The sequence below is a fragment of the Pseudochaenichthys georgianus genome, unplaced genomic scaffold (assembly GCF_902827115.2).
Source record: "Pseudochaenichthys georgianus unplaced genomic scaffold, fPseGeo1.2 scaffold_1143_arrow_ctg1, whole genome shotgun sequence".
Classification (NCBI taxonomy): Eukaryota; Metazoa; Chordata; class Actinopteri; order Perciformes; family Channichthyidae; genus Pseudochaenichthys; species Pseudochaenichthys georgianus.
The window spans coordinates 17,501-45,004 of NW_027262089.1; the positions used below are offsets into that span (position 1 = coordinate 17,501).

The 27,504-nt window shown below is 47.2% G+C and overlaps 3 protein-coding genes across 9 annotated transcripts in view; 1 reads left to right on the forward strand and 2 right to left on the reverse strand.

Annotated features, from left to right (window-relative positions):
* LOC117440716 (cGMP-dependent protein kinase 1-like) overlaps positions 1-5,133 on the reverse strand; it is a gene marked incomplete at its 3' end in the record, with an annotated part of 18,141 nt that extends 13,008 nt beyond the window's left edge. Inside the window, exons 1-2 of the mRNA XM_034076948.1 lie at positions 4,343-5,133; positions 737-1,596 (exon numbers count right to left, since the gene is read on the reverse strand). Coding sequence (XP_033932839.1) covers positions 737-1,053 — 317 coding nt within the window. The remainder of the gene's footprint in view (positions 1-736; positions 1,597-4,342) is intronic.
* A 602-nt stretch (positions 5,134-5,735) lies between these two features.
* Positions 5,736-23,468, forward strand: a1cf (apobec1 complementation factor). Of its 7 annotated transcripts, none has more exons than XR_011642741.1 (16): positions 5,736-5,845; positions 8,148-8,294; positions 9,414-9,548; positions 10,587-10,717; positions 10,794-11,032; positions 15,748-15,912; positions 16,210-16,307; positions 16,848-16,985; positions 17,444-17,591; positions 17,801-18,024; positions 18,794-18,918; positions 19,297-19,442; positions 19,838-20,021; positions 20,763-20,922; positions 21,599-21,958; positions 21,999-23,468. XR_011642741.1 is itself a non-coding variant. In XM_071202082.1 (14 exons), the coding sequence occupies exons 2-13, from the start codon at positions 8,196-8,198 to the stop codon at positions 19,975-19,977; spliced, it is 1,788 nt and encodes a 595-aa protein (XP_071058183.1). In that variant the 5' UTR covers positions 5,736-5,845; positions 8,148-8,195; the 3' UTR covers positions 19,978-20,021; positions 20,283-20,567. The 7 variants fall into 7 exon arrangements, 2 of the variants coding, with proteins under 2 accessions (XP_071058183.1, XP_033932838.1); XR_011642742.1 differs by having other exon boundaries at positions 21,599-21,678; XR_011642740.1 differs by having other exon boundaries at positions 21,599-23,468.
* Positions 23,469-24,692: 1,224 nt separating this feature from the next.
* Positions 24,693-27,421, reverse strand: LOC117440712 (phytanoyl-CoA hydroxylase-interacting protein-like; the record flags this gene model as incomplete). Its single annotated transcript, XM_034076945.1, has 2 exons — positions 24,693-25,193; positions 27,241-27,421. Coding segments are annotated over 2 exons (556 nt in total), but the record flags the coding sequence as incomplete, so codon positions are not given.
* Positions 27,422-27,504: the final 83 nt, after the last annotated feature.

Sequence of the window (27,504 nt, forward strand, 5' to 3'; positions counted from 1 at the left end):
ATGATTTGAAGTAACTGAATTAGTTAGTTTGTTAAAGTTTCAGCTATTCTGTTTACAATTCTGTCATCACATTATTTATTATTTGCTGTCGTTTCTTTTGATGTGAAATATTATTTATTTAATTTAAATGAAAAGCAATGTTCATTTTGTAAACAATTTGTTTAGTTAATTTAATAATATGTATTTTTTAATCAAGTATTCATCTTTATTGTCTTCATTGCTAGTTTCCACATGCCTAAAACAACCTCAAGCTAAATCTAAAAGTTGATGGCTAAATAAGAGCGCTTGAGAAATTGTGCAAGGCGTAATAGTCCGAATAGTCGATTAATCGTTTCATTAATCGACTATCAAATTAGTCGTTTGTTGCAGCCCTAGTCAGCTGGTGGTTTGAGATCTGGTCTTGATGCAGCAACGTCCTCCCATTGGAGACAATAGAGCTGCTTGACCTTGACCAACTAAAGTCCTCTGAGCTGCTTGACCTTGACTCTAAAGTCCATTTAGAGTCAAGAGCAGAAACCAGGACCTGGGTGGACGGGTTGAGGGACGTGTTTTATGTTTTAAAGAGTGTGGACTGACCCTGTGTGGAGCATGAAGACTCAGCAACTGAACTGGACTCACTGTGGGCTCTCGGGGTACCAGTTTCTTTGTGAGTAGCTTAAAGACCCAGGTCGTGTTTCAAAGAGTGTGGACTGACGGAGTGCATGAACCCACACAACAACAACTGAACTGGACTCACTGTGGGCTCTTGGGGTAGAAGGCCAGCGTCACGTGGCTCAGCTCGCTGATGTCGCAGGCATTGGGCTCGGCGGAGATGGCCTGCCGCTTGCTGCGATGCTTGTCCGGCTGCAGGACCAGGTTCTGCTGGTTCTGGACCTGCTGGGCGGTGGCGGGTCGCAGGACGGACCGGTACTTGTCCAGCTCGGTCTGCAGATGCTGGATCAGCTCGTCCTTCTGGTCCAGCTCCAGCTCCAGTTCGTCGATCAGGGCGTCTCGCTGCCGCAGCTCCTCGATCTTCTCCTGCAGGGCATACTGAAGGTCCCGCAGGGTCCCCATCGGACCGGGAGGAGGTACAGGGTCCTCCAGAGGGTCCGGGAGGAGGTATCAGGTCCTCCAGAGGGTCCAGGAGGAGGTATCAGCTCCTCCAGAGGGTCCAGGAGGAGGTACCAGCTCCTCCAGAGGGTCCAGGAGGAGGTCTCAGGTCCTCTAGAGCGTCCAGGAGGAGGTATCGGGTCCTGTAGAGGGTCCAGGAGGAGGTATCAGGTCCTCCAGAGGGTCCAGGAGGAGGTCTCAGGTCCTCCAGAGGGTCCGGGAGGAGATATCAGCTCCTCCAGAGGGTCCAGGAGGAGGTATCAGCTCCTCCAGAGGGTACAGGAGGAGGTCTCAGGTCCTCCAGAGGGTCCGGGAGGAGATATCAGCTCCTCCAGAGGGTCCAGGAGGAGGTATCAGCTCCTCCAGAGGGTACAGGAGGAGGTCTCAGGTCCTCCAGAGGGTCCAGGAGGAGGTCTCAGGTCCTCTAGAGCGTCCGGGAGGAGGTATCGGGTCCTGTAGAGGGTCCGGGGTTCCTCTGTGGTCCCCAGGTCTACTCTGGATCAGTCCCTATAGGGTGAGTAAAGAGTTAGTTAGCGTTGAACCCTAGAGCAGCGGTTCCAACCTAATAAACAATACAGAGGCTAAAGTTTGGATTAGTCGATTGAGAACATGCGACACGTTGTTAATCCAGCAGACCGCTGTCAACGACTGCAACGACCTTTGGAAGGAAGGATCAAGAAAGAGCCCTAAGCCTAAGCGAAGTGCTTGTCCTTGACTCCTTTGGCTCTTTGGCTTCCTTCAGACGATCGAGTGGACCCTTGATCGATGAGTCTTGATGGGTTCTTGGATTTGAGAGATCTTTCTGGGTTGATAAAACACAAGCCTTCCCCTAGTTCTTTAAAGTTCTTTAGATGGTCTGAAGGGTCCACTGTGCGTCTGCGGTCTCTTCTGGGTACCCCCAGGTTGATTTGAATCAAAGCTCTCTTAGTGAGTCTTTGGAATCGTAAAAGATAGTCCCCCTACCTTCTGGGTGACCCAAAGGAAAGCCTTTCCCTTCCTCTCTCAGGTCCTTGTCAGCAGACTAAGGGAGAGTCCTAGGGATTCATGGGTCTCCTTTTGGGATGGACCCTTGATTTTCTCAGAGTCTTGGTCCTTTTTTCGATCGGAAACGACACTTCGGTTAAAGAACCTTAAAGGACACGTATCATGCTGTATTTAAATGATGTATTGCAGGAACATACCTATATAAGGTATATTTAAACGTTTCTGTTTTCAAAATACCAAACAGATCATGAGCCTCGTTTCGCTCTATTTGCTGTTTCCAGTCCTGTTTTTGATTCTGTGGGCTGCAGCTGACCACGCCCCCCTGCTTTTGACCACGCCCCTTGCTGTTGACCACGCCCCCTGCTTTGACCACGCCCCTTGCCGTTGACCACGCCCCCCTGCAGGAGAGGGGAGCGCGCTCTGATCAAGTCAGAAGAGGGGGAGAAAAAGAGATCTCCGTCCTCCGTGTTTTCTTATATGATTATATCGAGTCGTTATTCATTTGTTTTAGAGCTCAATAGATAACAAAGACCTCTGACCGGAGGATTTAAACTTTAACGGACATGTTGACCGGCGAACTGACACTCTGCCGCACGGTCCCTCGTCCCTTGGAAGAGGCGGAGAGGAGGGTGTTTGTCATCTGCTGGTAGACTACCGGAGAGAGATACAGCGAGGGAGGGCCCGCTCGCCTCGGGGAGCGAGAGAAAGAGCCACAGCGGAGAATAAACAGAAGGGTAACCATGGCAACCATGGCAACCATGGCAACCATGCGTGGGAAGTCTTCTTCACTGCTTTTGTGGCAGGGTCTTTCCGGTCCTCAGGTGTGGGGGGGCCTGGGGTCTTTTGGGGGCTCTTCCTGCAGATCTCCTCCTCCAGGGTGCTTCTGTTGTCACTCTATCCTTGATCCCTCCAGGTTCCTCGACAGACTCATATTTCCATAAACGTATCCTCTCCGTCTTCCAGGAAATAAAAGTGGTTTTAAAAAGAAGAAGAACAGAAATCAGAGCCGGATAAAAGCTCTGCTCCTCCAGGACTCCTCTCCAGGACTCCTCTCCACCTCCAGGACTCCTCTCCACCTCCTCTCCACCTCCAGGACTCCTCTCCAGGACTCCTCTCCACCTCCAGGACTCCTCTCCACCTCCTCTCCACCTCCAGGACTCCTCTCCAGGACTCCTCTCCACCTCCAGGACTCCTCTCCAGGTCTCCTCTCCACCTCCTCTCCACCTCCAGGACTCCTCTCCAGGACTCCTCTCCACCTCCAGGACTCCTCTCCAGGTCTCCTCTCCACCTCCTCTCCTCCTCCAGGACTCCTCTCCAGGTCTCCTCTCCACCTCCAGGACTCCTCTCCACCTCCTCTCCACCTCCAGGACTCCTCTCCAGGACTCCTCTCCACCTCCAGGACTCCCCTCCAGGACTCCTCTCCACCTCCAGGACTCCTCTCCAGGACTCCTCTCCAGGACTCCTCTCCACCTCCTCTCCACCTCCAGGACTCCTCTCCAGGTCTCCTCTCCGGCAGCAGGTCTCCTCTCCAGGTCTCCTCTCCAGGTCTCCTCTCCAGCAGCAGGTCTCCTCTCCAGGACTCCTCTCCAGGTCTCCTCTCCAGGTCTCCTCTCCAGCAGCAGGTCTCCTCTCCAGGACTCCTCTCCAGGTCTCCTCTCCAGGTCTCCTCTCCAGCAGCAGGTCTCCTCTCCAGGTCTCCTCTCCGGCAGCAGGTCTCCTCTCCGGCAGCAGGTCTCCTCTCCAGGTCTCCTCTCCAGGTCTCCTCTCCAGCAGCAGGTCTCCTCTCCAGGTCTCCTCTCCAGGTCTCCTCTCCGGCAGCAGGTCTCCTCTCCAGGTCTCCTCTCCAGGTCTCCTCTCCAGCAGCAGGTCTCCTCTCCAGGTCTCCTCTCCAGGTCTCCTCTCCAGCAGCAGGTCTCCTCTCCAGGTCTCCTCTCCAGGTCTCCTCTCCGGCAGCAGGTCTCCTCTCCAGGTCTCCTCTCCAGGTCTCCTCTCCAGGTCTCCTCTCCGGCAGCAGGTCTCCTCTCCGGGTCAGTGAGGGAAATAAAGTGGAGTCTCCTGGCTGATTAAACCCACACGCGTTGCACTTGAATATATAATGAATAAAACGTGCACATCTAAGGCTGTGTCTCTGTCGTATTTTAACATTGTATTTGTAGTTGTGTGGTACTTATTCCTCTACCCTATACTCTCTATCTTTGTAGTGTTGGTCTGTATATCTGGTGTGCTTCAGAGCATGCACTCACCGGTTACAGATGAACTCTCTGTTTACCTTGCCGTCCACAGGTTGCAGGGGAACGGAACCGGCTGCAGAGGAGCCTCATCAGCTTCCTGTCGCGTGCAATCCTCAGAGGGGTCCAGGAGGCAGGAGAATCCCCGCAGCTGGGACACATCCGGATACAACCGAAACGCTCCTGCACCCTGAAGCCCGACCGGAGGAGAAGAGACCCGGCTCACGTGTGGAGAGCAGACCCCGAGGAGGTCTGAGCGCGTGCAGAGAGGAGGAGGTGCTGCTCAGATGCATGGAGAGGAGCTCCTTTAGTTTCACTTTGATGCGGAGCAGCAGCGGAGTTGTGTCTCCTCCTCCTCTTCTAAATATATCTGTGTGTCGAAGCCCCTCTTCCTCACGAGGCACACGCGCTCAACGTGAGTTCCTTCTCCTGCACAACAGACTTGAAATACATGTTGAAAACACTACAGCGTGATGCAAACATGTTTAAAAAAGATTAGAAAAATATGCAAAAATCAGGACCTGAACAATTCAAGCGAGGCTGCAGGAAGCGGCACTTTGAAGCGAGGACTCCACCGAGCAGGGGCAGGTGGGGACACAGCGTCATCTGCACGTGACGCGGCGACCCACAGCGACACAGTTATACTTTAACTGACTAAATATTGTAGAATATAAACTCTAGTATTTCTCTCTGCCTGCCTCACCTGCGCCTCTCCGCGCGGTGGCGCCCCCTGCTGGCTGCTCACCGTCAGCACACCTAACCTGTCAGTTGAGAGGAGACAGATAACATCTGTGATCAAATCAACCTGTAAATAAGATCATGAAGTAGAATCCATCTTCTTTCCGGCGAGAATGAGCTGAATATGATCTGAAATACATTCAGATCTCACATCGCAGTATAAGTTTCCCAAATGTGACTATTGTATTAAACTTTATTCAACAAGAGGGCGTTGACAAAAAAGTGAAAAATCTGAGAGAGCAACATCTGCCATGTTCTCCTCTGTGTGTGTGTGTGTGTGTGTGTGTGTGTGTGTGTGTGTGTGTGTGTGTGTGTGTGTGTGTGTGTGTGTGTGTGTGTGTGTGTGTGTGTGTGTGTGTGTGTGTGTGTGTGTGTGTGTGTGTGTGTGTGTGTGTGTGTGTGTGTGTGTGTGTGTGTGAAGAGACCTTTGCAGATAGTGACTGTCGGTCAAAGGCCTCCTGCAACACACACACACACACACACACTCTTCATGCTGGTTGTATGTGTATTTGCATGTGTGTGTGTGTGTGTGTGTGTGTGTGTGTGTGTGTGTGTGTGTGTGTGTGTGTGTGTGTGTGTGTGTCCACAGATAGCAGCAAGTTAAACATTAACGCCGGCCGGCTCGTAAAGCTAACACCAAGACAGTGAACCTTTGGAGTTTGATATGATGTGATCACACACACACACACACACACACACACACACACACACACACACACACACACACACACACACACACACACACTCTCTCTCTCCTCAGAATGACTCTGCTCTGATCGGAGGAGGTGATCTCTGAAATTGCTCGGGTGAGTTTTTCCTCAAATTAACTTGAATGTTTTTATGTTGTTGTAATTTAAGTCCTCTCACACACACACACACACACACACACACTCACACACACACACACACACACACACACACACACACACACACACACACAGAGAGTGTGTTTATTGTTCTTCGCTGGTGTGTGATGAGGAGGAGGTTAAACGTGGCTGACTGAACAAACAGGCCGAGCCACTAACGTGTTACAACAGAGAGATAAAAACAGCTCAAATATTAAACAATATACATGTAACCTCTTTAATGCAGTGTATCATGTTTTAGAGATGTGTCACAGTAGTGAAATAACTCAAATGTTATAGTTAATGTATTTTAACACCATTTCATGTAAATAATGATCATCATTTACAAAAAGACAGAAAAATAACAAAATATGCAGATTTTCCAAAATGTTTTTTATGAATTAATACATTTTGTTTTATTTAATTTTTAAAAAGTTAAAGTTTGACTTCGTTGAATTTCACATTAATGCTTCAATTTGTATTAATACTTTATTTAAAAAACGATATTTCCAGTATCAAATACGTATAGATACTTTGAAGTAAATATATATATATAAGGAAAGACTCAGAAAGGGTTAAAGATATACAAATAATATATATAATAATAATAATAATCAAAGAAGAAGTTTGAGTGACATATCATTTAATTAAAATAACTATTCTTTGTTTATATGTAAATAAACTGTAAAGGAACTCGCTGATGAAACGGATCAGGTTGAGATGCATGCTGGGAAATGTAGGCGATTAAAGTCAATCATGTCCTTGAACTGTAGTTTATTACATATTACACACTCTGAAACAAATATCTCATAATTTGTTACTTGTCGTGTGTGTGTGTGTGTGTGTGTGTGTGTGTGTGTGTGTGTGTGTGTGTGTGTGTGTGTGTGTGTGTGTGTGTGTGTGTGTGTGTGTGTGTGTGTTAGCTCTCATTGGTATCAGTGATTTCCTGAAACAGCTGCACACTGTAACTTAAAGCAAACAATTAGCATTTGATGCTAAGTGTGTTGTTGCTAATATTTAGCTTATTTGATTTGTCCTACTTAATACTTTCTAGTCACCGTTTCTCTGATGATGCTCTGCTGAAAACATCTGTGTTCACATCAGAAGAAGAGCAGCAGCTGTTAGCAGCTGTTAGCACAGTCCTGCTTGGCTAAATGACAGAGCTAACGGCTAACAGCTAACGGCTAACAGCTAACGGCTAACAGCTAACGGAGGCTGCTTTAAGTTACATAGTGATGTGTTCAGGCAAAAAGCGAGTATTAGGAAAAGGTAGCGTCACCATGATGTGTTTGAATGTAATCCTGTAAAATGTAGCTTCTGTTGAGAAAGCGTTGTTGTTTTAGAAAAGTGAAGAATTTTATGCAAAATGCGATATTTCGTTTTTTTGTGGGGATTTTTGTAGAATATGTTATTTTTTTAAATAAAGTGTGGATTTTATTTTTGAAAGAGGGGAATTAAAAAAAACGAGGACTTCCTTTGAAGCTAGGTCTATTTAACAAATGGTGTAGTTTCTACTTCCGAGTGTTCCAGAGTTTTATATTGAGGTCGGTGTTACAGGAGAGGGGTTAACATGTGGAGCCTGCTGTGTGTTTTATAAACTCCGGACGGAGCAGACAGACGGTCAGACTCTGTCAATGATTCCTGACAGACCCTGACCTCTGACCTCTGCTGCTGCAAAAACACAACGCTATCTGTGGTTCTGCAGATACCGCTGCTGTTTAAAGAGTTACACCGACCTGGTGTTTTAAAACGGGAGGACGCTTTTTGGGAGGAAAGGAATTTGAGAAAGTACCGGACGATGATTGTCGATTAATTAGGTAGTCGTTTTTATTGAAGTAAATAGAGTATCAAATAAATGGTAACAGGATGAACTTGCTGTGTAATATGGATCATGCTTTATTTGTTCACCATCTAAAGTGCTATCACGTCTCCGGGCTTTTTTAAATATTATGTATCTTTTCACCAGCTTCTCGTGCTTCAAACAAAAAAAAGTATTAACCAAAGAAATGACAGAAAAAAGATCCCAAAACTGGATATTTCATTGAGTTGGAAAGTAATTCACTTTAATATATATTTTTAAAGGAGATGTTCCCTCTGTCCACAGCGCGTAGAGATTGGGCTGATTGTGTTATTAATTAAAATGTGTATTCTCTTTAAATGTTTGCTTACTCATGTATGTTCACCCACCATGTGATAATGTCCTGTTTTCCACAGCTGTGCCACAATACAAACATAGACGCCATGTTTCTCTTGTGTTTCGCAGTGAGCACCCCTAATTTCCCTGATTTACTATCGCTGTCAATCACACCCAATGGAAGCCAATCAGATAGCCGGGGACGGGCTGGCCGGGACGCAGAAGGAGGCGTCGCTGCGGGCGCTCATGCTACGTACCGGATACCAGCTGCTGCAGGTCGGAAATACACAAACATCGCAAACATCCGACAACTCGGAGAGATCTCGACCCCGTGATTCAGTACACGACGCACTATCTGCTTTTTTTATTACTGCCGAATTGTATTCAATATTTTATTCCTTTCTATTTCTCTGTGAATACTGCTATATATTTACTATATTTTTTATTATTGTTTTATGTTATTATAGTTCCTTAAAATAGTTATCTTTGTGTTTTTAATGTTTGTTTCACTTTGATGTCTGCACCACGACACCAAGTCAAGTTCCTCGCACGTGTCAACCTACCTGGTGATAATCCTGGTTCCGATTTATTTCCTCTTCTTCAACATGCTAAAGGTTTTACGTGAGTTTTAACTATTAAGAAATGTACGGTCAGCGGGCGTTGATTTATACCAGTGGCAAAATGAATAGAGTAGAAGCAGAGTAGAGTAAACTGTTCTCAGACCAGCTGCAGCAGGTCGTGAATACAGATAAAAACAGCTTGTTAATGATAATAATACGTGACACTTGTCTAGCGCTTTTCTAGAAACCCGACGACGCTTTGAAAGAATGTCACAACAACAAAGAAAATACATAAAGAGACAAACAAAAACAACACGAAGAGTTTTAGACCTCTCTGATCTATTATAAGCCCACGTGTTTATGTTCTGTTCGTCATCATGCATAGAGTGCATTTTAACAATGAATATACTGTCAGCGGGCTGCACATGTTGATTTATACCAATGGTGGCTAAATGTACTCAAACAAAAGTGATCCACAACCGAGCAGAGGCTACAGAAACACGACCCGTGGACATTAGACTTGGGAGAGAGACGTTTATGGACCAACAAAGAACCCGTGAAAACGTTGCAGCAAATCCAATGAATGGGAACGATCAGGTTCTACTGATGGAAACAGAACTGTTCTCTTCTAGCTCCTTGTTTTACCCGAACACAACATGGACCCCCGAAACATGGAGAGCTTCAGTTATTAGTCTCCAAACATCTGGACTAACTCCCAGAAACCTGCAGGTCCGCTGCAACGAGGACGACTTCCTCATCCAGGCTGCAGACCAGGGGCTACATGTACTCAAGCCAAAGTGTTGTTGAACTAACTTTTTATTTCTGTTTGCTTCAGGAGAACGGGCAGCGGCGGTACGGCGGCCCTCCGCCCAGCTGGGACGGCCCCCCGCCGGAGAGAGGGAGCGAGATCTTCGTGGGGAAACTCCCGCGAGATCTATTCGAAGACGAGCTGGTCCCGCTGTGTGAGAAGGTGAAGATAGCTTTATATTACACCTTTATCTACTTAATCCAGTGTTGTTCCCTGAAGGCAGCATCTCCCTGGTCCAATGGGATCTCTCCATGTGATTTGGGATTATGTCAGAAAATAATCTCTGTGTCAAACAAGCGTTTATGATAATAACACGTTTAGTTCAGAAGGATAATCTCCACATATTAACACCACTTTATGATTTCTGAAGTAAAAAGTTAACGTTAGGCTTTAAAGGAACTTCACCACCGCTAAGCTAAAGGTGGCTAATGTTGGGCTATAAAGGAACTACAGCACGGTCACATGACTTCACGTCACCACCGCTAAGCTAAAGGAGGCTAATGTTGGGCTATAAAGGAACTACAGCACGGTCACATGACTACACGTCACCACCGCTAAGCTACAGGTGGCTAATGTTGGGCTATAAAGGAACTACAGCACGGTCACATGACTTCACGTCACCACCGCTAAGCTAAAGGAGGCTAATGTTGGGCTATAAAGGAACTACAGCACGGTCACATGACTTCACGTCACCACCGCTAAGCTAAAGGTGGCTAATGTTGGGCTATAAAGGAACTACAGCACGGTCACATGACTTCACGTCACCACCGCTAAGCTAAAGGTGGCTAATGTTGGGCTATAAAGGAACTACAGCACGGTCACATGACTTCACGTCACACCGCTAAGCTAAAGGAGGCTAATGTTGGGCTATAAAGGAACTACAGCACGGTCACATGACTTCACGTCACCACCGCTAAGCTAAAGGAGGCTAATGTTGGGCTATAAAGGAACTACAGCACGGTCACATGACTTCACGACACCACCGCTAAGCTAAAGGTGGCTAATGTTGGGCTATAAAGGAACTACAGCACGGTCACATGACTTCACGACACCACCGCTAAGCTAAAGGAGGCTAATGTTGGGCGTGATTACGTTTAGTCGTCTCATTTAGACACTTGTTAGCCACCAGTGGGGTATTTGATGTATTTTAAGTCATAGAACAAAACATTAACAAAAGTCTGATCTAATCTTCTCTTCCAGTTCGGTAAGATCTACGAAGTGAGGATGATGATGGACTTTAACGGGAACAACCGAGGCTACGCCTTCGTCACCTTCTCCAACAAATTGGAGGCCAAAGCGGCGATGAAGCAGCTCAACAACTACGAGATCAGGTGAGCGTTTGTTTCCGTTTTTTTTTATCGACTATCTTCCCCGGTCGTTTTTAACCTCGTGTTTCTCTGCCCGCAGAAATGGCCGCCTCCTCGGAGTCTGTGCCAGCGTGGATAACTGCCGTCTGTTCGTGGGCGGGATTCCCAAAACGAAGAAGCGTGAGGAGATCCTGTCAGAGATGAGGAAGGTCACCGACGGGGTCGTGGACGTCATCGTGTATCCGAGCGCCGCCGACAAATCCAAGAACCGAGGATTCGCCTTCGTGGAGTACGAGAGCCACCGAGCCGCCGCCATGGCCCGACGCAAACTGCTGCCAGGTGAACAAACATACAAGACAATAATATGATATATAAGGAGACTTTGATCTTGAAAGGGCTCCCAGCACTACGCCCAAAGGCTCGTAGTGTTTATTTCGTTCATTTAGGTGTAAACAAATCTACGGAGCGGATTGTTAGCTTCGTTTTCTTTATGGTTTCATGTTTTTACGACTTCCTCTCCGTTAGCTCCGTTATTTAGCCGAGCAGCACTGTGGTAACAGCTGAGGGATAAAAGCTAACGTAAGCTAGCTCTGCTTCTGTTGTTAACTTTTTTTGTTGACAGAGACATTTGGTCCGTCCATAAAACTTTACTTTCTTTAACTATAACTTCTTGAATTTAATTTCAGTCATTTAATCTGGAAAACCTGCATGTTTTTGCCCAAAAGCAAATTAAATCTTTGGAAAATCCATTTAAAACACAGATAATTGGATAATTCTTAGTTTCAATCATATATTTCCACATCTTTGCACACGCCCCCAGGAAGATATTTCAAATCTCCCTGAACGCGACTGTCTGCTGAAACTCATCCGGATACAATTCAGTGTTTTTAAAGCAGTCAAAGTACCAACATTACATCTCGTAAAAAAATGCCAAAGTCTACTTCTGTCCGACTGTAAGACGCCGTTATCAGCAGCCAATCGCAGGCGGTGCCCGGGGTCAGCGTCCAATAGGAGACAAGCTCTGCACACGATGAACTCTATTTATCCGAAGCGACCATAAACACGGTGTTCCTGCTGACGGCAGCGTGCCGGTCGTCTCGTTTCAGGGACTCGTTATGTGGTACACCGCGTGCCTCCAGAGAGAAGAGAGATAAACGTTTTATTGGTTTACGTAACGCTGGGTGTTTGTGCAACAAGACCATCATGAGCTGTGGCCCTCGTGGCCCTCACCTGATTTCATCACGATGCACCTTTAAGATGCCTGTTGGCAACATGAAGACTGTTTATCAACACGTGTCCCCTCTTCTTCGTGTCTCTTCCACATCAACATGTGTCCCCTCTTCTTCATGTCTCTTCCACATCAACATGTGTCCCCTCTTCCTCATGTCTCTTCTACATCAACATGTGTCCCCTCTTCTTCATGTCTCTTCTACATCACCATGTGTCCCCTCTTCCTCATGTCTCTTCTACATCACCATGTGTCCCCTCTTCCTCATGTCTCTTCCACATCAACATGTGTCCCCTCTTCTTCATGTCTCTTCCACATCAACATGTGTCCCCTCTTCCTCATGTCTCTTCTACATCAACATGTGTCCCCTCTTCCTCATGTCTCTTCTACATCAACATGTGTCCCCTCTTCTTCATGTCTCTTCCACATCAACATGTGTCCCCTCTTCCTCATGTCTCTTCTACATCAACATGTGTCCCCTCTTCTTCATGTCTCTTCCACATCAACATGTGTCCCCTCTTCCTCATGTCTCTTCTACATCAACATGTGTCCCCTCTTCTTCATGTCTCTTCCACATCAACATGTGTCCCCTCTTCCTCATGTCTCTTCTACATCAACATGTGTCCCCTCTTCTCCATGTCTCTTCTACATCAACATGTGTCCCCTCTTCCTCATGTCTCTTCTACATCAACATGTGTCCCCTCTTCCTCATGTCTCTTCTACATCAACATGTGTCCCCTCTTCTTCATGTCTCTTCTACATCAACATGTGTCCCCTCTCCTTCGTGTCTCTTCCACATCAAAATGTGTCCCCTCTTCCTCATGTCTCTTCTACATCAACATGTGTCCCCTCTTCTTCGTGTCTCTTCCACATCAAAATGTGTCCCCTCTTCCTCATGTCTCTTCCACATCAACATGTGTCCCCTCTTCCTCATGTCTCTTCTACATCAACATGTGTCCCCTCTTCTCCATGTCTCTTCTACATCAACATGTGTCCCCTCTTCTTCATGTCTCTTCCACATCAACATGTGTCCCCTCTTCCTCATGTCTCTTCTACATCAACATGTGTCCCCTCTTCTTCATGTCTCTTCTACATCAACATGTGTCCCCTCTTCTCCATGTCTCTTCTACATCAACATGTGTCCCCTCTTCTTCATGTCTCTTCCACATTAACATGTGTCCCCTCTTCCTCATGTCTCTTCTACATCAACATGTGTCCCCTCTTCTTCATGTCTCTTCTACATCAACATGTGTCCCCTCTTCCTCATGTCTCTTCTACATCAACATGTGTCCCCTCTTCCTCATGTCTCTTCTACATCAACATGTGTCCCCTCTTCTTCATGTCTCTTCTACATCAACATGTGTCCCCTCTCCTTCGTGTCTCTTCCACATCAAAATGTGTCCCCTCTTCCTCATGTCTCTTCTACATCAACATGTGTCCCCTCTTCTTCGTGTCTCTTCCACATCAAAATGTGTCCCCTCTTCCTCATGTCTCTTCCACATCAACATGTGTCCCCTCTTCCTCATGTCTCTTCCACATCAACATGTGTCCCCTCTTCCTCATGTCTCTTCTACATCAACATGTGTCCCCTCTCCTTCATGTCTCTTCTACATCAAAATGTGTCCCCTCTTCCTCATGTCTCTTCTACATCAACATGTGTCCCCTCTTCTTCGTGTCTCTTCTACATCAACATGTGTCCCCTCTTCCTCATGTCTCTTCTACATCAACATGTGTCCCCTCTTCCTCATGTCTCTTCTACATCAACATGTGTCCCCTCTTCTTCGTGTCTCTTCTACATCAACATGTGTCCCCTCTTCCTCATGTCTCTTCTACATCAACATGTGTCCCCTCTTCTTCGTGTCTCTTCTACATCAACATGTGTCCCCTCTTCTCCATGTCTCTTCTACATCAACATGTGTCCCCTCTTCCTCATGTCTCTTCTACATCAACATGTGTCCCCTCTTCTTCATGTCTCTTCTACATCAACATGTGTCCCCTCTTCCTCATGTCTCTTCTACATCAACATGTGTCCCCTCTTCTCCATGTCTCTTCCACATCAACATGTGTCCCCTCTTCTTCATGTCTCTTCTACATCAACATGTGTCCCCTCTTCTTCATGTCTCTTCTACATCAACATGTGTCCCCTCTTCTCCATGTCTCTTCTACATCAACATGTGTCCCCTCTTCTCCATGTCTCTTCTACATCAACATGTGTCCCCTCTTCTTCATGTCTCTTCTACATCAACATGTGTCCCCTCTTCTTCATGTCTCTTCTACATCAACATGTGTCCCCTCTTCTTCATGTCTCTTCTACATCAACATCTGTCCCCTCTTCTTCGTGTCTCTTCTACATCAACATCTGTCCCCTCTTCTTCGTGTCTCTTCTACATCAACATGTGTCCCCTCTTCCTCATGTCTCTCCTACATCAACATGTGTACCCTCTTCTTCATGTCTCTTCTACATCAACATGTGTCCCCTCTTCTCCATGTCTCTTCTACATCAACATGTGTCCCCTCTTCTCCATGTCTCTTCTACATCAACATGTGTCCCCTCTTCTTCATGTCTCCTCTACATCAACATGTGTCCCCTCTTCTTCATGTCTCTTCTACATCAACATGTGTCCCCTCTTCTTCGTGTCTCTTCTACATCAACATGTGTCCCCTCTTCTTCGTGTCTCTTCTACATCAACATGTGTCCCCTCTTCTCCGTGTCTCTTCTACATCAACATGTGTCCCCTCTTCTTCGTGTCTCTTCTACATCAACATGTGTCCCCTCTTCTCCGTGTCTCTTCTACATCAACATGTGTCCCCTCTTCTCCGTGTCTCTTCTTCATCAACATGTGTCCCCTCTTCTTCATGTCTCTTCTACATCAACATGTGTCCCCTCTTCTCCATGTCTCTTCTACATCAACATGTGTCCCCTCTTCTCCGTGTCTCTTCTTCATCAACATGTGTCCCCTCTTCTTCATGTCTCTTCTACATCAACATGTGTCCCCTCTTCTCCGTGTCTCTTCTACATCAACATGTGTCCCCTCTTCTCCGTGTCTCTTCTTCATCAACATGTGTCCCCTCTTCTCCATGTCTCTTCTACATCAACATGTGTCCCCTCTTCTCCGTGTCTCTTCTTCATCAACATGTGTCCCCTCTTCTCCATGTCTCTTCTACATCAACATGTGTCCCCTCTTCTCCATGTCTCTTCTACATCAACATGTGTCCCCTCTTCTCCGTGTCTCTTCTTCATCAACATGTGTCCCCTCTTCTCCATGTCTCTTCTACATCAACATGTGTCCCCTCTTCTCCGTGTCTCTTCTTCATCAACATGTGTCTCCTCTGTGGAAAGAGACTCTGAAAGTTTCAGGAACAAAGATTTTCTCTCTTTTTTATCCATTTCTATAAAAACCTGTCAGATCAGATTTTGGCCACTTTATGATGTCATAACGATGTGTTGTCTTAGTAACCATTAGCCAATCAGCAACAAGGTACCCCCCCCCCCCCCTTATCACCTGAATCTCCTCTAGAGCTCCATTGAGTTCTTTGTAACCAGATGTCTCTCAGAGGGGCGTGGGGGAGGGGCTCCTTGTTTTCATCTGAAGTCACAGACAGAGAATCAGCACTTTGGAAACAGGGCAGAAACAGAGGGGATTATGGGTAATGCTGCAATGATCTGTTTGGTGTTTCAGCCAATCAGAGACAGGCTCTGGATATATCTGAGCCCTGTGAGATAGTGATGAAGAGGAGGGTGAGAGAGGACCTTCAAAGTCTTTAGTTTGTGTTGAAAGCTGCTACATCAATACACGTGCCGTAATAAGCTGCCTCTCGTCCCCAGGTCGCATCCAGCTGTGGGGTCACGCCATCGCCGTGGACTGGGCGGAGCCGGAGGTGGAGGTGGACGAAGACACGATGGCGTCCGTGAGGATCCTGTACGTCAGGAACCTGATGCTGCAGACCACCGAGGAAACCATCGAGAAGGAGTTCAACAACCTCAGACCCGGTACGAAGCGAAACCCAACTCGCACTAATGCACATTTCCCAAAGATACTGAAGTGACTGTTATTTTGTATTTATTGAGTGTTGTGCTTTTATTCATGTCTTAATGTGTCTTTGATCGTGTATATAGGATATACATATTTGTATATATTTGGGATTGTGGGAAACGGTATTTCGATCTCTCTGTCTGTGAAAGAAAGAAAGGCTGATAATAAAGTTGACTTTGGGACTTGTGAGCTTTGTAGTGAAGGCCGCATACAGGTCTAAACTGGGTTTAATCAAACGGTCTGTTGTGTTGCAGGTGCGGTGGAGCGCGTGAAGAAGATCAGAGATTACGCCTTCGTGCATTTCACTCAGAGAGAAGACGCCATCAGCGCCATGAACGCCCTCAACGGGAAGGTAGGACTTTTGATCCGACAGGCGTCTTTCAATCAGAGGAAGAAGAAACGTAACCCCGAGATAAAAGTTGACTTCTGAGAAAAAAGTTTATTTAAAAGTCAAACTCTATAAAAAAGTCTAATATTGAGAAATTCTGCAAATAAATCAGATTTCTGAAAAAAGTTAAACATTTCAAATTCGGACGAAAGAGTTAAACCCCGAGAAGAAAGTTGAATTCTAATAAATAAAAAGTAAAATTTGGTCAACAAAAAGTCAACATTTTGAAAAAAGTCAACATTTTGAAAAAAGTCAACATTTTAAAAAAAAGTCAACATTTTTAAAAAAAGTCAACATTTTGAAAAAAGTCAACATTTTAAAAAAAGTCAACATTTTTAAAAAAAGTCAACATTTTTAAAAAAAGTCAACATTTTGAAAAAAGTCAACATTTAAAAAAAAGTCAACATTTTGAAAAAAGTCCAACAACCAGGAAAAGATACAACTCAGCATAACATTAACTAACTACCACACATCTCAAAAGGACCTTTGACTCTGAACCCCCAGATGGTGGACGGCTCTCCCATCGAGGTGACTCTCGCTAAGCCTGTGGACAAAGACAGTTACGTACGATACACCCGAGGGACGGGAGGACGGGGGGCGTCTCTGCTGCAGACGGACTACACCGCCTACACTCTGGGACAGGTAACCTAACTACTTTATTGATGATTTCAATTTACACACGGCATCTATTGCACGTCTGTCCGTCCTGGGAGAGGGATCCCTCCTCTGCTGCTCTCCCTGAGGTTTCTCCCATGTTCCCTTTAAACTGGGTTTTCTCTGGAAGTGTTTCCTTGTACGATGTGGGGGTCTGAGGACAGAGGGTCTAAGGACAGAGGGTCTGAGGACAGAGGGTCTGAGGACAGAGGGTCTAAGGACAGAGGGTGTCGCTTTTCTCATACTGATATTCTGAACAATCTGTGCTGTTGTATTTGCTGTAGAGTGTCTCTACTGTAGGCTATTTATTTGTATTATATGTACAGCACTTTGGCTCCACCAAAAATCGCTTATAAATGTGCTATAAATAAAACTGGCATCTTCTACCAGAAGGGAGGAGCTGGAATTCTGGGTGGAGTATTAACCCTTTGTAAACGCTCCTCCAGGTGTACGACCCCTCGGCGGCGTACCTTGGCCCCCCCGTGTTCTACGCCCCCCAGGCGTACGCCACCATCCCGGGTCAGTTTCGCTTCCCGCCGGCAGCCAAAGCTCACGTTGGAGGTCGAGGCTTGATCCGGACTCCGTCTGTCAGAGGTGAGCTCTCATTCCCCCCCCGATCGAAAACAGAAGACGTTACACGGCGATCCACTGAATCAGAAGTGACGCTTTATGAATGAAATATCAAATCAGCAAGATGTCGTGCTGCTTCCTGTCCTCTCTGATTGAATAACGTGTGATTGTTTTCCTCCCGGTTGATTTCCCGGTGAGTTGATTGATTTCACTGCCTTTTCGATCTCCTGTAGACATTTACATGACTGTACCTGTAGGGGCAGCGGGGGTGCGGGGGCTGGGGGGGCGGGGCTACCTGGCCTACGCCCCCGCAGGTGTTGGGGGGGGCGGAGCCTGTTACGGACTGAAGGCGGATAAACAGGCGGAGGAGAAACTGTACGACCTTCTGCCCGGCATGGAGCTCACCCCCATGACCCCAGGGAGCATGAAGGCTGCCGCCATCAAGCCCGCCACCCAGGTGAGGCCTGGAGGGGTGGGGGGGGGGGGTGTGTGTGGGGGGGGTGTGGGGTGTGTGTGTCGGGGTGTGTGTGTGTGTGGTGTTGTTGTTCTATCATGGATGTTAACCCTGTGTGTGTCCCAGGTTCTGGAGGAGTTGTGTGTGTGATGTGTGTGTTGTTGTGTGCGTGTTGTCCTGGATGTTAACCCTGTGTGTAGTTGTGTGTGTGTTGTGTGTGTGTTGTCCTGGATGTTAACCCTGTGTGTTGTCCTGGATGTTAACCCTGTGTGTAGTTGTGTGTGTGTTGTGTGTGAGTTGTGTGTGTGTTGTGTGTGTTGTCCTGGATGTTAACCCTGTGTGTAGTTGTGTGTGTGTTGTGTGTTGTTGTCCTGGATGTTAACCCTGTGTGTGTCTCAGGTTCTGGAGGAGTTGTGTGTGTTGTTGTGTGTGTGTTGTGTGTGTGTTGTCCTGGATGTTAACCCTGTGTGTAGTTGTGTGTGTGTTGTGTGTGTGTTGTGTGTGTGTTAACCCTGTGTGTGTGTCTCAGGTTCTGGAGGAGTTGTGTGTGAGTTGTGTGTGAGTTGTGTGTGAGTTGTGTGTGTGTTGTCCTGGATGTTAACCCTGTGTGTGTAGTTGTGTGTGTGAGTTGTGTGTGTGTGTGTGTGTGTGTGTGTGTGTTGTGTGTGTTGTCCTGGATGTTAACCCTGTGTGTGTAGTTGTGTGTGTGTTGTGTGTGTATTGTGTGTGTTGTGTGTGTGTTGTGTGTGTGTTAACCCTGTGTGTGTCTCAGGTTCTGGAGGAGTTGTGTCAGAAGAACAGCTGGGGTCAGCCGGTCTATCAGCTCCACTCGGCCATCGGCCTGGACCAGAGACAGCTGTTCCTCTACAAGATCTCCATCCCCCAGTACCCCCACCTGTGAGAGTTCATCTATATCTATATAAATATATATATATCTATTAACAACTTTATTTTCAAAGGAAGTCCAAGTTATTTCTATTAAATTAAAGTCTGTAAAAAAGGTCAACATTTAAAAAAAAGGTGAAAATGTGAGAAATGAATCTGAAGTCAAAGAACCAGGAAGAGACTGGAACGCGAGGAGACGTCTCAACCCCATGAAGGGTTCTTCTAATCAACAGATGTTACTTCAGAGAACATTCTTGTTTCTTTAATTAAACCCCAGAAAATACTGAAATGTATTTCTTGAATATAACGACTTGGATCATGTGGGAGGTTTTTAGTGACGGCTTCATTACCAGAGAATGCTCACGTCTCTCTTTGTGTGGTGTTCTCCAGACATCCCTTCACGCCCGCTAAACTGTGCACGGCGGTAGAGGAAGCTAAAGTCCACGCCGCGGAGCACACCCTGCAGACGCTCTGCCTTCAGACGGAGGGCAGCGACGCTGCCGGAGCCTCCGCTATCGCCTCGGTAGCCTTCCCAGGTATGTGAAGGTCCGTACCCATGACAACTAACTCTTAACAAACACTAACTCTTTACAAACACTAACTTCACAAACACTAACTTTACAAACACTTATTCTCATTCTACAAACAAAATTCTAGATAAAAAGTCAAATCTGAGAAAAATCCAATTATGCGGAAAAAAAAGGTCAAAATGTGATAAAAAGGTCAAAATGTGATAAAAAGGTGGAGATTCTGAAAAGAAAGATCAAAAAATGTGGAAAAAGTCAAAATCTGAGAAAAAACATTAAATCTGAGAAAAAACATAACGATGAAAAAAACGAAATTTTGAGTAGAAAATCAACTTTTATGAAAAAGTAAAAATCCTGAAAAAACTCTGAAAAAAAAGTAAAAATGTTCTCTCTGGTCTCTCCAGGTTACGCTCTGGCGAGTCCTGCGGCGGCTCTGAAGCAGGCGGTGTCTCTCGGCCAGGATCTGACCGCCTACGCCACCTACGAGGGGTTCCCCGCCTTCGCCGTGGCGACGCGCCACTCAGACGGATACGGCGTCTTCTAGAAGAGTCGGACCGCTCGCAGCCACGTTCACACTAACACCACCAGGTCCAACCGCTCGCAGCCGCGTTCACTAAAACCACCAGGTCGACCGCTCGCAGCCGCGTTCACTAAAACCACCAGGTCGACCGCTCGCAGCCGCGTTCACTAAAACCACCAGGTCGACCGCTCGCAGCCGCGTTCACTAAAACCACCAGGTCCAACCGCTCGCAGCCGCGTTCACTAAAACCACCAGGTCCGACCGCTCGCAGCCGCGTTCACTAAACCACCAGGTCGACCGCTCGCAGCCGCGTTCACTAAAACCACCAGGTCCGACCGCTCGCAGCCGCGTTCACACTAAGACCACCAGGTCCGACCGCTCGCAGCCGCGTTCACACTAAGACCACCAGGTCCGACCGCTCGCAGCCGCGTTCACACTAAAACCACCAGGTCCGACCGCTCGCAGCCGCGTTCACACTAAGACCACCAGGTCCGACCGCTCGCAGCCGCGTTCACACTAAAACCACCAGGTCCGACCGCTCGCAGCCGCGTTCACACTAAAACCACCAGGTCCGACCGCTCGCAGCCGCGTTCACACTAAAACCACCAGGTCCGACCGCTCGCAGCCGCGTTCACACTAAAACCACCAGGTCCGACCGCTCGCAGCCGCGTTCACACTAAACCACCAGGTCCGACCGCTTCGCAGCCGCGTTCACACTAACACCACCAGGTCCGACCGCTCGCAGCCGCGTTCACACTAAGACCACCAGGTCCAACCGCTCGCAGCCGCGTTCACACTAAAACCACCAGGTCCGACCGCTCGCAGCCACGTTCACACTAACACCACCAGGTCCGACCGCTCGCAGCCGCGTTCACACTAAGACCACCAGGTCCGACCGCTCGCAGCCGCGTTCACACTAAGACCACCAGGTCCGACCGCTCGCAGCCGCGTTCACACTAAAACCACCAGGTCCGACCGCTCGCAGCCCGCGTTCACACTAAAACCACCAGGTCCGACCGCTCGCAGCCGCGTTCACACTAAAACCACCAGGTCCGACCGCTCGCAGCCGCGTTCACACTAAAACCACCAGGTCCGACCGCTCGCAGCCGCGTTCACACTAACACCACCAGGTCCGACCGCTCGCAGCCGCGTTCACACTAAGAACAGGTCCGACCGCTCGCGTTCACAGGACTAAACCACCAGGTCCGACGCTCGCAGCCGCGTTCACACTAAACCCCCAGGTCCGACCGCTCGCAGCCGCGTTCACACTAATACCACCAGGTCCGACCGCTCGCAGCCGCGTTCACACTAAAACCACCAGGTCCGACCGCTCGCAGCCCGCGTTCACACTAAAACCACCAGGTCAGACCGCTCGCAGCCGCGTTCACACTAAAACCACCATGTCCTGACCGCTCGCAGCCGCGTTCACACTAAAACCACCAGGTCCGACCGCTCGCAGCCGCGGTTCACACTAACACCACCATGTCCGACCGCTTCGCAGCCGCGTTCACACTAAGACCACCAGGTCCGACCGCTCGCAGCCGCGTTCACACTAACACCACCAGGTCCGAACCGCTCGCAGCCGCGTTCACACTAAACCACCAGGTCGACCGCTCGCAGGCCGCGTTCACACTAAAACCACCAGGTCCGACCGCTCGCAGCCGCGTTCACACTAAGACCACCAGGTCCGACCGCTCGCAGCCGCGTTCACACTAAAACCACCAGGTCCGACCGCTCGCAGCCGCGTTCACACTAAAACCACCAGGTCCGACCGCTCGCAGCCGCGTTCACACTAAAACCACCAGGTCCGACCGCTCGCAGCCGCGTTCACACTAAAACCACCAGGTCCGACCGCTCGCAGCCGCGTTCACACTAACACCACCAGGTCCGACCGCTCGCAGCCGCGTTCACACTAACACCACCAGGTCCGACCGCTCGCAGCCGCGTTCACACTAACACCACCAGGTCCGACCGCTCGCAGCCGCGTTCACACTAAAACCACCAGGTCGGACCGCTCGCAGCCGCGTTCACACTAACACCACCAGGTCCGACCGCTCGCAGCCGCGTTCACACTAAGACCACCAGGTCCGACCGCTCGCAGCCGCGTTCAGACTAAAACCACCAGGTCGACCGCTCGCAGCCGCGTTCACACTAAAACCACCAGGTCGACCGCTCGCAGCCGCGTTCAGACTAAAACCACCAGGTCGACCGCTCGCAGCCGCGTTCAGACTAAAACCACCAGGTCGACCGCTCGCAGCCGCGTTCAGACTAAAACCACCAGGTCGACCGCTCGCAGCCGCGTTCACACTAAAACCACCAGGTCCGACCGCTCGCAGCCGCGTTCCCACTAAAACCACCAGGTCCGACCGCTCGCAGCCGCGTTCACACTAAAACCACCAGGTCCACCGCTCGCAGCCGCGTTCACACTAACACCACCAGGTCCGACCGCTCGCAGCCGCGTTCACACTAACACCACCAGGTCCGACCGCTCGCAGCCGCGTTCACACTAAAACCACCAGGTCCACCGCTCGCAGCCGCGTTCACACTAACACCACCAGGACAGGACGTTAACCCGATCCAAAATCAAAGCAGTGTGAATGCTCCTTTAAACAGGAAGACACTTTTTAAAACCCGCCGCTGGAAAACGTTTTGTCGCTCACCCTGAAACAAATTCCTTCACATCTTTTTATTCATATTATCCTCTGAATTTTGCATATTTACGATTTATTTTGTGATTTATTAAGGAGTTTTCAGACGGCCTGTGATTGGCTGCAGGTTTGAATTAATATTGAATCTTTTATTTCGTTTTTTAAGCAGTTTTTAGTTTGTTAGCGTGTTTTAAGTAGTACGTTTACAGTAAGGCTTAATAGATTTTGTTATTTTTATTCTTTGAGTTATTATCGCTATGAAAATTGGGATTTGTAGTTCTTTTCATGTCCGCCAACTGTAAAATGTAGTTTTGCACTCTCGTCTTCTTCAGTGGTTTTGAGGCCGTCTGAATAGTCACTGAGGAGTCCTGGACTTTGTAGTTCTTTAAACTGAACTAAGCTTGTTCTCCCCCATTCTGAATTCAATCATCGTATTTAAAGACCTGAATGTAAACCTCAGGAACATCAGCGTTGGGTTTTTCTGTCGACTTTCTTCTCCAACGTTTCAGTATTTTCGTGTTTACGCCGCGTGTCGTCTTCTGATGTCTTCAACGAGTCCGAAACACAAGACAGAAATGATCTCTTTCTCCAACTGTTCAGAATATCTTTGTTAGTTTCCGGAGCGTTCTCGACACCGAGCGGACGTGCCGAACAGAGACAGTATTAAAGTGTTCCAAGCACTTAGAACTTATTTTTTTATACACGGAAAAAGATATCCAGACGCTTTCTGTAAAGAGTTAGTAATTGAAACAAGAAGCATGTGGAAGTGAATCAGCGCTAATCTGTGATCTGAGAGGTTCGTCATGATTTGGTGATTTCATTGTGATCCCTGATCTCCCCGAAATAAAGAAATGAACACAAATCTGAGGAGGCTCCACGTCTGCATTATTTAATGACTCATATATTTATATATGTATGTTCTGTCTTTCGGTTTCACACTGTGTGTTTTACTCAGCCAATATAACCAGAGGTGTAAAGTAAGTACATTTTCTGAGGTACTTTACTTGAGTATTTCAATGTTATGCTTCTTTGTACTTCTACTCCCCTACAATTCAGAGGTAAATGGTGTTCTTCTTTTACTCAAGTACAAGACCTGAGTACTTCTACTTTTACTCAAGTACAAGATCTGAGTACTTCTACTTTTACTCAAGTACACGCTCTGAGTACTTCTACTTTGACTGAAGTACAAGATCTGAGTACTTCTACTTTGACTCAAGAACAAGATCTGAGTACTTCTACTTTTACTCACGTACAAGATCTGAGTACTTCTACTTTGACTCAAGAACAAGATCTGAGTACTTCTACTTTTACTGAAGTACAAGATCTGAGTACTTCTACTTTTACTCAAGTACATGCTCTGAGTACTTCTACTTTGACTCAAGGACAAGATCTGAGTACTTCTACTTTTACTGAAGTACAAGATCTGAGTACTTCTACTTTGACTCAAGAACAAGATCTGAGTACTTCTACTTTTACTCAAGAACAAGATCTGAGTACTTCTACTTTTACTCAAGTACAAGATCTGAGTACTTCTACTTTTACTCAAGAACAATATCTGAGTACTTCTACTTTGACTCAAGTCCACGCTCTGAGTACCCCCCCCCCCCAGAAACACAGGGTGATGATTTAATTCTCGCTTTTATTTTTTTGTTTGCAAAAATTGCTTTTATGCAAAACTGGAATATTACAAAGGGAGGAGACATCAATAAAAAGAGAGTTTAGTTTGTAGTCAAACTGATACTAGATGCTATCATTGTTAGCACTAAGATAGCCACTCTCTCCATGTCAGCTGTTAGCATCGAGCTAACGGCCCACGCTGACGTAGCAGACCTTGCAGCTGAGGTCTATCTTGGTGTTGTCTGCGTAAATATGTTTGTATGATTCTATACTAATACTTTACTGTAATGTAATATACTGTGAACACTTCATCTTTGCATTATTTGGATAGTTTTGAAAATGTCTGCACAAAACTACCACGTCTTAAAGAACTCCATAGATCTTTAATATGAAATAAAATATCTTCTATAATAATGTTTCTTGATTTTAATATACATGTGTGTTACTGTCTATACGTGAGGCACCAGTTAAAGAAAGCATAGTGACATCGCTAAAAAGTGGATTCAGTGTTAAAAACCTGATCTAGCTTTGTTAGCATCAAGCTAACGTCGTTCAACGTGATATTAGTTCGTTAGCTGTTAGCATGGTGTTAGCATGGAGCTAGCGGCCCACGCTGATGTTGCAGAGCTTGCAGCTGGGGTCCTTCTTGGCGTTGAGGGTGCTCTGACCCAGGAGCTGCTGCCCTGCGATCGGAGCGACCGTCCCCAGGTCCAGGTCCACGGCCTCGGTGTAGATCAGCTCCAGGATCAGGTCCTGCGCGTGGAGGAAGCTCAGCGAGCCGTCGGCCGCCGCGCCGCGCCGGAGGAACACGTTGCTCTCCGAGTCCAGCTCCGGCAGCCGGGCGCGGCAGAACGAGTCCCCGGAGGAGCCTCTGGGGGTCAGGACCAGGACCACATAGTGGTACGACGTGTACATGCAGTAGAAATCCCCAAAGTACACGTTGGTGTTCTGGTTGAAGAGGGTTTCTGCAGGGATCTGTGCAGAAATATCTACTTTAATGTGTGTATGATATTTGGGTCATTCTACAGAAAAGGTTAGGGTTAGGGTTAGTAAAAAAAACGCAAATTATTATTAATAATATCAAATAAATGTCCGTCACCCAAAATTACGTCATTAGTGTTACTGCTGCACAAAACCATAGACTGTATATATAAATGGACGTAGTGTCCGTGACGTCACCCATAGGGTTCTGCAGAGTTGCCGTGAAGACCTTAGTGGGCGGAGTCGGCCACTAACGGCTCGACTGTGACGTCAGAGTCTAATCCCGCCTGCTCCAAATAAGGGCAAAGAGGCGGAGCCTGCTGCCTCCGAATTGGAAGTAAACAGAGCTAGCTCAGGCTAAGAAGCTAAGCTAACATGAAATACATGCATACCAAGTTACTGCTAACAGTGTCGTTCCCCTATATAAACGTTACATTCATCAAACGAGATCTGCAAGAGAATTAGCTATATGTTGTTATTCTTAATGTCATTCACACGTTGAGAAAAGACGGACTCCACCGCCCGGACCTAACGGAGCCGCAGTGGGCTAGCTCCGGGACGCCGGCTGGAGCTAGCCCCCTGCGGCTCCGTTAGCTCCGGCGGCCACCACTGGGATAATTGGGTCCCCTATTAACATTTGCTCCCGTTTAGCATTATGGGCGTCATAGCCATAGACTATACAAGTCTGACCCAAGGCTGAATCATAAACTAAAATGTATATGTATGCATACAGGGTTACGTCCTTAGCTGGCTAATAAGTAGCAAGCTAAGCTACCAAGCACACAAACACCTGCGAACGGGGTTAACATGTATAATATTATCATTTTAGACTTCTTGGAAGTTCTGTTAGTGCATTCAAGCGCACAGCACGACATTTTAATTGTCTGGTATTTGTAACAATATTCCCTAAAAGGCACAATCACCACGAACACGGCTAAAGCTAAAGGGTCAAGTACAGTACTACGACTAACTAACGTTGTAGCCTCTATGGTTGTGGCCTAGCAGAGTGGACACGTTGCTGTTAGCTGACAGTGAGGCATGTGCGTGTCCATCAACGTGGCCACGCCCTAATTTATGCAAAAACGTTAAGACCTAATATAAATAAACGGGTCGTGTTAGAAAACAATCCACTCACAGATTCATAATCATGAAGGTGGAATCTAACTATATCGATAATAATATTTATTGCATCCATGGGTAGAAACATGTTCTTTTCTGCTGTAAAGTTGGGCATGTTAACATGGGGGTCTATGGCTCCTTTCTGCAGCCAGTCCCTAGTGGCCCATGTATGAACTGCAGCGTGTGGCACTTCCGTATTGGCGTCCCGGCTGTTCCCCACAGTTTGCTGCTTGCACAAAACGCTTTTATTTTGAAGTAATGTCTCTGAAGTGCCTCCTGTACCAAGAGATCATCAGAGGCAGTGCACAAAGACGTAAGTCAGATACTTCTTACTTTGTTAAAGGTGTCATTTTATCTTCAAATGTTAAGTGCGTCTTTCTGGTCTGTCATAGTGTTACTCGTGTCATGGCCTAGGGGTGAACATTGGAATAGAAAATGTATTGAAGAGTTAAACGATTTTGATTTTGACTGAAGCCACATGTGGTCTGACGCATGGCAGCCATTTTGTTGAAATGGTAGCGTTTTCTCCAAATTGTCCCTGGTGTTATCTTCTTCCTGGTAAACACGTAACACCATGACGTTCCTATGCAAATAAGCGTTGTATAAAGTATAGACATAATACAAATACTTTAAGCTCTACTTGTTGTGGATTCATCAAGTTAAGAGTTAGTTATTGCTATTTAACAGGTTTTAGATGTTTTTAGAAGGAATACATTTCAGCAGATTTGTATCAGCCAGATACCCGTTTACTGCAGGAGTCCTAAACCCTGACAAGCATTTTCATAAATTACGACTTCATCTCAAATCCAGTAGAAATCTCCAAAGTATGCATCGTTATCTTTCATTCATGTAGCAATGCAAGATCCAAAATCCATTTAACCACACAAATGGTGCCTTCAGGGTCCCCTGCGCAGCAGAGTACCTGGAAGCGGTCGGGTCCGTACGGAGAGTCGTGGGGGGGCTTCCCGGTGTTGAACTCGGTGTTGCAGCTGAAGAAAAGCCCCTCCAGCTTCCCGCTGATGGGAGACCCGTGGCTGCCGCTGTGGTCTTTAACGGAGGGCAGCATGCGGCGGCACTGAGCATCTCTGGAGCGGAACGATGGGCTGCGGGGGGGGGGGGGATATTAAAGGTCACATACCATGCAAAATCCTCTTCTTCGTGTCTCTTCTACATCAACACGTGTCCC